This window comes from Vespula pensylvanica, chromosome 5, assembly GCF_014466175.1.
Source record: "Vespula pensylvanica isolate Volc-1 chromosome 5, ASM1446617v1, whole genome shotgun sequence".
Classification (NCBI taxonomy): Eukaryota; Metazoa; Arthropoda; class Insecta; order Hymenoptera; family Vespidae; genus Vespula; species Vespula pensylvanica.
The window spans coordinates 3,873,329-3,884,646 of record NC_057689.1 but is presented as its reverse complement, the minus strand read 5'-3'; the positions used below and the strand labels follow the sequence as shown (position 1 = coordinate 3,884,646).

Below are 11,318 nucleotides of genomic sequence, written 5' to 3'. Positions count from 1 at the left end.
TTTCTATAAAATTATTTATATATACACACACACATATATATATATGTATATATATATATATATATATATATATATATATGCTTTCATTAAATCATAATTATATGTATTTCTATGAATACATACATAAATATATAAAAAATCTAGATAATGCAACTTTTTAAAGTGTTTTTTGCAATTAATTGAATTTTCATATTTAACTTTTTCTTTTACATTTTCACAAAATATTTGTCATTGCTTTTTGTTATGTGAACTTAAAACTTGATTTAATAAATTATACACATTAATATGTTTAAAATAATATGATTTTATATCAAATAAGAATGTATATCAAGTTAAGGGTAAACATATACACATATATGTAGATATGTATAATTATTTTTTTCAACTTAACCATACTTATATAATAAATTATATGTACATAATAAACAAGGATCATCTTTCAATGAATGGTTATTTTTTATTCTTAGACCATAAATATATATACATATATTTTCAATATTCTACAGTACTTCTAAAGTAATAATATTCGGTCTAGCTGTCAAAGATCTATCTATCGATAAACCATAATCGATATTGAACATACAATTAGAATCATACTGATTTGTTAGAAATTTCTAATGAAAATAATTTGAAAATATATAAATTTCAAAGAAACATTTATATTAAAAATATATCATGGAAAAAATAATTGGTATTGTAGTATTGTAAGGCTTGTATCTATTAACGCGTATAACAATTTTAAATAAAAAATTGAAAATACAAAAAACGCATAAATTGTTTACTACATTTTTATTAAGTAAATAGCACACCTAATTTATAGACAGAATCATTATATAAGATGATTATATGTCTTCATTTTCTTATTTTGCCACTGCTTTCTTTGGTTTGAGATAAACGTAAGCTGAAATTAGAGCTACAAGGGCATATGTTGCTTTAGCTACCTATAAAATCCAAAATTATGTTTATTATATATTTCAATGTAATTTCTTTTTTATAATATTAATGTTCGAAAATATCAATTTTAAAAGAAAGAAATAATGTTGAGGTTACTTACGTTTGCTCGTCCTTGTATGGTCACACTATTAAAATATTTTGAGAAACCTTTCAAGCTTTCAGCTTCTTTGTTTACTTTATCAGCCATTTTGTTATTATAAATATATTTCTTAAATTTTTAGAATAAACGAAATAATATTAAAATTTAAACATTAAGCACGCGAAATCGTCTGCTCCGACGTGCTTGCTCACATTACTTGAAGTTGGCTGTATAGTAATATTGTTAATTACAACAAAATTCCGATAGATGTCATCATTTCCGGTTATACAATTTGAACACTCAGTTATCGATTTGAGAATGGATTACTTTTGATATATTATTTAAATCAACTTGATTTGGAAAGGTCATTTTTAAAATTATTGTAATTATAATACATTTTTTAAATATAATAATATATTCTGATTCGGTATTAAATTTTATTATTAATAATTATATCATAAAATTATAACTATAAATTATAAGTATATTATATATTAATATAGTTGGATATATTTATTATAAAAATAAAATATATTTTTTTATTAACAATATAACTCTTTGTATTGGATATTCTGTCTAATACATGTCATTTGTGTATTGTCTATACACAAGTTGTAATAAACAAAATATTTTTATATTTTCTCTTAAGACCACCATTAACAAATTAAAAAATAATTTGTCTTACATATATTATCTATTTATTATCACCTATTGTGAGTAGGCTTATAATTTATCATTATCTAATTAAGATTAACTCGATTTTACCCCATTAATGCTGATGTTCAAATTAAGTTCTAATGTTTATTGTGTTTAATGTTTATTTGTCCATTCTTTTTTGCACAAAACGTTTTAATTGTCCATAAAACCTAATCAAAATCTGAAAGATTTTTATTACAATTATTATTACAAAGGCTAATTATTAGATAACAATTATAATTGCAAAATATCACTTACCCATACTTTCTGTAAAATTAAATTCTCTCTAAATCCTCTTGTTATATTAATTCTATTTACTTCTTCTATTGTAACAATTTTTAGTTTTATAAGAACTCTAATAATAGATTTTAAAGGCATCAAGTGAATATTATTAATCCTGTTTGCTTTATCTCGAGATACATTTAATGGCATTCTAAAATAGAAGTTATAAAACAGAAGTTATAAAACTTCTTGCATTATAAATAATGTGATAACAATAATAATTTTTATAGAATGTTATAATTACTTACTTATCAAGTTGAAAAAATGCAGTTGGACTTTCCAATCTATTGATTTCTTTAAAATTGATATTTAAATGACATATCTGTAATTGTTTACAATATTCTGAAACTGTTGTATAAGTAGTAAATGCTGCCACAAAATCGTTAGTTAATAACCATCCTTCATTTTCAAAATGAAATATGCATAATTTTTTATTTGTTATTTCTGTGTAAATTATATAAAACATTATTTACATAAAAATCAAATCTATGTTAAAAATATAAAGATTAAGTACAAACCTGCTATTCGAAAAAAAATCTTTGCTAATCCTTTAGTAGTGCTTATTAAATATTCATAACAAGGCATATTTACTTTCTCATCAGTAATTGTACTTACAACATTTGTATGCATGATATTATGTTCATTTTCTACTTGTTTTTCTTTACAACTGATATCATTTGAATATGTATTAGTTTGAGATTTTCCACTGTAACTCTGAAGACCTAAATTATTCTCTGTAGTACAATTAAAATTTCTTGTATCATCATATATATATTCTCTATATGGAAAACGTGTAAACTCTGAATCAAAATTTTTAATTGGCTCCTGATAACGATTAGTATTATCTGCAGTTGTTTGAAACTGTTGATCTGTATTTATTATTGTTAGCGAATCAATCAATGATTGGTTTGTGTAATTTTCATTCTGAATATTTACTTGTGATGACACTGTATTCTCCGCATCTCTGATCCAAGTTCCTGTAGAAATATTTGCTAATCTTTGTGAATTAATTTTTGGTTCTTTAATATCTTTTTCATCTAACAAATTTGTACACATTAGTGAGTTAGATATAACATTTAATTTATCAAACCATGGAAATTCTTCGTCTGCTATCGATAATTTATTTATTGGCAATGAAAATTGTGGGCTAATTAATTGTTCTATTTTATTATTTCTCAATGATGTGGAATAATTGTTAGAAGTTTGAAAATAATCATTTTCAGAAAATAATGATATACCAGAATTTCCATTTGATGTTTCAAATTCTTGCTTAAAATGGAAATTTCTTCTTATAGTTTTCGGATTATCTACAAATCTATCGCCAGATTGGAAAGTGATATCTTCCCCATTTTTGAATGAAGGAAATGGATTATTATTATTATTTGTTGATATAAATTCTGGATAAAAAGAATCATATACGCACTTAGAAGTAAATGGTGTATAATCGTTGTATTGTATCATTGATCTATGATCATATGTATTTTTAATTTCAATATGATTTTTATCAAAATTAGTACAGTCTAATGAATAATATTTCTCAATATCAAGGTTTTCATTTCCTACTTGAGTTACATTTGAGTCTTTCAATTTTAATAAGACTTTAAAAGGATTGGTTTCATTAGATTCATTATATATTATTTCATTTGTTAGTACTGATCCCAATACATTAAATTGATCTTTTTTGTTATTTGTAAAATCATTCTGACATGGGAAGAGAGATGTGTTTGTTTTTAATTCAGTCATAGCTGATCTTTCAGTAGACGAATCTCTAATAGCACTTATATTTTGTTCCATAAAAAAAGATTGGATAGATGGAACTTGTGCTTTAGAATTTGAAGTAATATCATTCATTTCTTTTATTTGTTCCAACAATCCCAATTGTACATTGTTTATGTTATTATCATTGATTTCTGAATGTCCAGTTGTAACATAATTAGTATTATTTGCAAATAAAGGCACACATATTCCATTACTCTTGTTAGAGTTAGTATCGATTGTAACGTTATTAAAACAGTTTGCTGGTTTTGATATTAATAAAGATGATATATCTTCTTTTAAAATTATATTTTTCAAAAATTCTGAAGCATAAAGCAAACGTTCTTCGTAACTTTTTTTTATTTCATTTTCTGATGAATGAATGTTAACTTCTACAGAAGTTGAATCTATTTTTGCAAGAAGAATATTAAACATAGTTATTATTTGCATTTGAAATCTTTGGTTTGTCTTCCAAATTTGCATAAACATTTGTGGTGATAAAACATTAGTAAGATTCTTGTGCTTATCTGCATCTTCCAAAAAAGGATTGGTAGATCGTTTTTTTATATTTGATTGTATATTCTCATCGTTGCATTCACCATTATATACATTTTTAAATGGATTATTATCTGCATTCATTAACAAATTTAACGATTCAGTAGATAATGATGAATCAGACAATACTTCAATTGTTTTTTCACGCAATGTACTTTCAGGCGATATCAAGGGAATATTCATCAAGCATTCTGTACAGTTTTTATCATTCTCTACTTTAGGAGTAAAGTAATCCTGTCCATAACATTTGTCCGTGGCATAAAGTAGATTTTCTTCAACAAATAACATTAAATTACTCATATCAACCACATCACCCTGCAGATTATAAAAAACATCATAGATTAATATTTCTAATTTAATTTTTGTTATATAAGAGAAATAATGCTAATGCAAAAAAATTACTTTGGGAAAAATTATCACCTTATGAGAAATTGTCATCTATTTTAATTAAATATCGGAAAAATAAACAAGACGCAATAATTTTGTTATAAAAATATCTTTATTTTTTAAACATATAAAATTCTATTACATAACACATAAAAACGTAAAGGTTGTACATTTTTCCCAAGTTATATAAAAAAAAAAGGGGTTAATGTAAACGATATAATCATATTATTGTTTACATTTTAACTATTATTATAACTTTTTACGTTTGGATATGTACCTACTTTGAATATCAACATTTTGAAAAATTTTATTTAACAATAATATTTATGAGTCTACTGTACCTTGTGATTTATAATGTACATTATCTACATCCATAATAACTCATCTTTAATCACACCTATTTTTGCTAATATCTACTTTCACATTCTTTTTTTTTTCTTTTGTTAGTTAAGTATAGTAATTGTTCTAATTTTAATTTGCATTGATTAATCCATTTTAAGATTTAATATTACTTGACAAAATATCTCGAGTTTGCAATCATTTTCATTTCTAATATCTAAGATTCTAAATAATCTTTACAATTGTCATAATTGTAATTTATATCTTTCATCACATTGATTTATCTGATCCATCATCGTTTATTTCTGTAATTTTTATTAGGTCATCATCACTTTTAATTAACTGATTCATTTTTAAACTTGATAGAATAGAGTTTCCAAAGAAATCAAATATGTTGCCTTCAATAGTCCATTCATCATCACTGTCATATTGAGAATTGATATCATGAAATATAGGTATTGTTTTTTCATCTGTCTTTTCAAATATTAATTCTTCTGATTTTTCAAAATTACTTACAATTTTATTATCTATTACATGTGTGATATTATCACTAACATTATCCAAGTGCTCTTCTTTTTTATATTTATTCGATACATGTTTCTGTTCTGCAATATTCGATTGTATTAATGAGTCTAATGCTTGATCATTATTCTTTTTTACTTCATTTATATTGTTAGAACTTTTTAAACAATCGATATTACTCAACAAAATGCCTTCAGCATCTTCAATCATTTTCATTTCTGATATCTGAGGTTCTAAATAATCTTTACAATTGTCATTATTGCAATTTATATCTTTCATCACATTCAATGATTTATCTGATCCATTACCGTTTATTTCTGTAATTCGCAACTCGTCATCATTTTTAATTATTTGATTAATTTTTGTATTTGGGTGAATAGAGTTTCCAGAATTATCCGTGTTACCTTCAATATTGCATTCATTCTTATCACATTGTAGATTATTATCATTACATGTTAATATGGCTTTTTTAATTGCATTTTCAGTTGATTTATGCAATTCCATGTATTCAGAGTATTGTTGTTCGATTTTTAAAAACGATTGTGATTGAGATGTAATTTTTATTAAATTATTTTCGTTGACATCTTTATGATAAATCGAGTTAGAAATTTCTTCATTTTTACTAATCTCTAATGTATTATCTAATACTTCTACTTTTGTTTCATTATTACTATCATAATTTTTTGAATAGTCCTCTGAGACCAATTTTGCATCTTCATTGCGTTTATTGCAGATTTGCATTAAAGTATTATTAGTTTTACATATAGAATCTCTTTCTTCATTAATTTCAATCATACTAGAAGAATCGTGTACATTAAGTAACATACTGTTTTCAATATTTGAAATATTCGATTTATTAATTGTTAATTGTTTAACTTCATTTAATGAATCATTTATATTGTGTAATGTACTTATAGACGATTTATCGTTTACACTGTTTCTATTTGACCTTAATTTTGAGAGAATTATTTCTGATACACCTATTTCTATATTTTGTAAATTAATATTACTTTTATATTTATTAATTAATTTGAAATTATTATTAGTTGTAATGATATTATCATCAGGTAATGTATCATAATCCTGATAATTCGATTGTAAATCTAGACAGAGATTAACTGCATTTGTGAAACATTTCTTTGGCAAAGGTATGTCTTTATGTTTCTGTTCCTTTTGTTGAATGCATTTTTCAATGTCTCTTTCATTTCTTTTTATAAAATTTGTAACATTCATTTTATTATTACAATTTTCTTGTTCTTCCGGCTGAGTTGCTAAAAATAAACAGTTTAAACTATTTATTTCTTCTAATTCTTTTTTAAATTGATTTTTTTTCGTAGAATTTTCGTTTCTTATAGTAGATTGTGTAATATTTGAAACATACTTTGATGTTTCTAAAGGTAACTGTTTTTTATCAGATTTTCCTTTATAATCAGAATTTGATATAACTTTAGAATCAGAATGAAATTGTTTATTATTTTTCAACATTTCTGAGAAATTATTTAATCCTTTTGATACTTCAGAATGACTATTTTGAATGAAATTATTACCTGACTTTTTCGAACGTTGAGTACAATTTTTAGAATCATTAGAAACAAGATTATTTCGGCTATTATTGCTTGAAGACGCAGATAATGGACAATATAAATCTTTATATAAATTTTTTAATAAATCGATTGCATGAACTAATGTTTTGCTACTTTTTGTAATATCTGATGTAGACCTACTAAGATCTTCAGAATTTGTTTTTGAATGCTCTTGACATTGCAAATAATAATAAAATGGAAAATTTCGAGGTCTTATACGAACCATTTGTCCATGTACTGCCAAATTTTGATGAACCATCCAATCATTGATATGTACATCCTCTTCTTCCATTGTATCAGTCAAAGTTACCAACATGGAATTATTCTAAGTCAAGAATTATATAAATTACGATATTAAATACAACTTTAAATGTATAAAAGTCATCATTAAGTTCATCAATCAAGGTTGATATTTTTTACAATATAATTATATCATTTACCTCTGGATCAGTTGATACTATTGTTGCAATAAGAGGTCTCTGAGAAGTTCTTTCAGCAAATTCATAAGTAACACCCTTGGACCATTGCTCTCCACTACATGGTTTAGTGTTGTATAAGCCACATGGTATTGCTTGAGCTGGTAAATATGAAAATAATCTATGTAGATAATATATTGCTTCAGGAGAATAAGTTTTCAATGTTCCATAATCATAGAACATTACCTGTTTAAGAGTAAGTTAAATTTCAATTAATTTTTTTCTAAATCATGATAAATAATTTCTTGAGCTTTACTACTTACAGTTACTTGCAGATCAGGTTTAACAGTTTTAATTATTCCTCTGTGCCATATATCATTATATTTACATGCACAGTTTAAACCCTTTTCAAGTACAACAGGAGGTATTTTATAATCCATGTACTTTTCTTTGTAAAAAATACTTTAAAAAAAAAACATGAAATATATTTACATAAGAGGAATACGTTATCTATATAATATATAATGTAATACATGACAAAATAACTCACTGAAGGTCATCCATCAATTTATTAAAAAGTTTTTTTTTCTTACGAAGTTGTATCCAAAATAATGATGGTGTAAACACTTCTTCAACAAAAACTTCTACATATGGCTGTGTTATATTTTCTAAATCTGTTACATTTATTTGTCCTACGCATTCTCCTATAATCATTACCCCTTCTGGCATTAATTTATTGGATGTATCACTTGACTACAAAAAAATATTATATATAGTATTTAATCTATATATGAACAAACCATAAGACATTTCAATATTACTTACTACTACAACAGGCAAAGCCTCTACTTCATCTTCTTCTAAATATGATTGAGTGTATAATTCAGCTACATTTAGAAGTTTTGTTTTATTATTTTTTTTTGTATCAGGTAATTTAATTTTTGCATCATAAAGTATAAAATCTGCTGATGGATGGAGTTGTTTGCATTGAAAGATTTCTGGCAAATATGATGCAAATTCCCGTACACTATTGAAACCTAATTCGATATAATTCAAAGGTACATTATATTCTTCCATATATTTTTCAGGAAGTTCCGCACACCAAATACCATTTGGATATTTTTGAATAAGTTTTTCTAATCGAAATCTTGTTCTATCACTTATAAGTACTTTTACATCTTCACTACCTAAGTAAGTAATATCATCTTGTAATTTTTCTATAGGAGTATGTAAAGTAACATTCTGTTCTGAACTATTATGTTTGATTCCCTTGTTATCAAATCTTGATTTATCATTAAGCTGATCAACTTGATTATTAAATTTAGATACGCTCTCTTGTATAAACATGGAAATAGGCTGTTTCTTGTTTGAGATTTTGTTTTTATTTTCACTATTGTTTTGCAACTTTGAAGCAAATATAAAACGGTCTTCGTCATCAATATCCGATTCTTTATTAGAATCAGTTTCACCACTAACAAAATATTTAGATAGTTCCACAGAATCTTTAGATGGTAGATTTACTTTTTCTCCCCTTGATAAAATGTTTGAAGATATACATTTATTAGATATTGGTTTTGTATATTTTTTCAATGGATAGATTCGATTGCCATCTATAAATAACTCGTGTGACAAATTTTTTATTTGTTCTTCAAGATCCGTAATAGATATATTTATACATGGTAATTTATCATTGACCTCTTTTAAAACATATTCTTTCTTAATACCATTTGGATTTTGTTTAACCATATTTATTATATCACTTAAAATATTTGCAGGTATGTGAATTCTCGGAGTTGATGTCTTTGGGTAATAATAGCTGGGTCTATAAGTTCTGCGTATATAATTGCGTTTTTTTAATGATATTTTTTGTCGAGCTACCAATGAGCTAACATGTTTAGATTTATCAGAAGCAACACCACGAACATAATATGTACCATTTAATCTCTCAAAGGATATAAATTTTGGCATGCTTTTTAGATAATCTAATAAAGTAATATATCCAAATTCTTTCCATGGTATAGGTTCACCTTCCTGATCTTGATAATCCTTAGCAAGTACTCCCAAAGGAATTGCATCCTTTCGGGAAACTAACAAAGATAGTATTATTTTTTGTACATCCTCGTATCTTCCTGAAGCGTCCTGCATATTCAATTTTCTTTTGTTTCTTCGTTTTTTCTATCAATAATATTGATAATGCACCGTTTTTTCGGAAATAATAAATTTTATTCATCTATCACTATAGTTTCATCAGTAGCAATCAGCACGTGGGTTGACATGACTTTTCAATTGTTACCTACTTTGTTAATAATTTACAGATTGTCAATATATATTGTTAATATACTATAGTTAATAACAATTCTAATTTATATTGCACAATTACCTTTTATCGTTGATTAAATATCGTATATTACGAATAACAGTAAATAGCACATACGAACGTATCGTACATATGTCCTTTATTGTTTTCGTCCGCTAGTTTTAAATACATATCTTTGTCATTTCCCTAGAAATCCAAAAGCGCGCTAAAAAATTCACTTTTACACGATTGCGACTTAAACTATACAAACGTGCGTTATGATCAGAAAAGAAAGAAAAAAAAAAAAGAAAAAGAAGTATATTTTTATAATATATTTAATAGTAATAACAATACGATAGCATTATTAATAATTTTACCGTTTAAATCGAGCGAAACATTCAAATGCATATACGTACATTTTGTCATTCAATGAGAAATATAATGAAAACTTTAGGTTATAATATAAAATGATGTAATGAGATTGATATTATGTCATAATTATATATATTGATTTTACTTAAAGTAATATGAATAAAATATATTGTTATTAGATTTAAATAATTATATTAAATCGCTTATGTAAATCGTTTTTTTTTTTATATAAATCATTTCTAACAACGATCAAATATCGGATATTTCTATATTACAATCATTTAAATTATAGAAAATCGCAGTTTAGATAAAAAGTATAATCAAATCGAAATAACGAATCAACTTATTGGTTATGTTGGTTATATATATCTCGACTTTTGAACCAATCCAAAGAATAGATGATATCGTAAATTCAATTACAATTAAATCTTATATATATATATATATATATATATATATATATATATATTGATTTTTTATCAAAAATAAATTAGAATGAGATTAGATAAGAATTGATAAAAATACAATAACAGTAGTTCACAATTCAATTTTATATCTTTCTACGCATTGTTTATAAAAACACATCGATAAAAAATTTGAGATATATAATTTAGAGGAAAATCTAATTATTATACTATATATATATATATATATATATATATATATATATATATATATACGTGTTACAATGTATATATGTATCACATAAATTAGAAAAAAGCATATTTATTTAAAAAATAAATGAATATTTTATTTGTTCGTTTTTATAAAAACATTCATATATTATACTTAATGATAATACGATTGAAATATATATCTTAGGATTGTGGTTAGATAATTTTTCATTAAACCAATACGTATTATAGTTAACATACATAATATAAACATCATTTTTTTGATTAAAAAATTATCGAAAATTGATGAATTTTTTGTAATTTTTTTTCTCTTCTTATATGTAAAAAAGAACAAGATGATGACAGAAGTCATTTTTGACATTAATTATGTGTGTGTGTGTGTGTGTGTACACGTGAAAGAAAAAAGATACTTATTGAATTATTTTCTATAATAAAAATAAAAGTAAT

At 24.4% G+C, this 11,318-nt stretch overlaps 1 protein-coding gene and 1 long non-coding RNA gene across 3 annotated transcripts; both read right to left on the bottom strand.

Moving 5' to 3' along the window:
- Nucleotides 1-772: 772 nt before the first annotated feature.
- LOC122629115 lies at nucleotides 773-1,465 on the bottom strand. Its single transcript, XR_006327187.1, has 2 exons — nucleotides 1,055-1,465; nucleotides 773-941 (listed from the first exon to the last, which is right to left on the bottom strand). It is a non-coding gene; the product is annotated as an uncharacterized LOC122629115 (long non-coding RNA).
- A 93-nt stretch (nucleotides 1,466-1,558) lies between these two features.
- On the bottom strand, nucleotides 1,559-10,158 carry LOC122629113. Of its 2 annotated transcripts, none has more exons than XM_043812168.1 (10): nucleotides 9,949-10,158; nucleotides 8,394-9,864; nucleotides 8,119-8,321; nucleotides 7,892-8,030; nucleotides 7,593-7,814; nucleotides 7,376-7,477; nucleotides 2,530-4,636; nucleotides 2,260-2,455; nucleotides 1,988-2,162; nucleotides 1,559-1,910 (listed from the first exon to the last, which is right to left on the bottom strand). In XM_043812168.1, exons 2-10 carry the CDS (start codon nucleotides 9,711-9,713, stop codon nucleotides 1,851-1,853), a joined length of 4,524 nt encoding a protein of 1,507 aa, XP_043668103.1. In that variant the 5' UTR covers nucleotides 9,714-9,864; nucleotides 9,949-10,158; the 3' UTR covers nucleotides 1,559-1,850. The 2 variants fall into 2 exon arrangements, with proteins under 2 accessions (XP_043668103.1, XP_043668104.1); XM_043812169.1 differs by having other exon boundaries at nucleotides 8,394-9,861.
- Between the last annotated feature and the right edge of the window lie 1,160 nt (nucleotides 10,159-11,318).

Excerpts from the sequence above, each read along its gene's own strand:
- LOC122629113 (XM_043812168.1), bottom strand. The coding sequence starts at position 9,713 with ATGCAGGACGCTTCAGGAAGATACGAGGATGTACAAAAAATAATACTA. Across the intron at positions 8,031-8,118 it reads AAATTGATGGATGACCTTCA|TATTTTTTACAAAGAAAAGT; the intron begins GTGAGTTATTTT and ends TTTTTTTTAAAG. Across the intron at positions 7,478-7,592 it reads TAGTATCAACTGATCCAGAG|AATAATTCCATGTTGGTAAC; the intron begins GTAAATGATATA and ends TTCTTGACTTAG.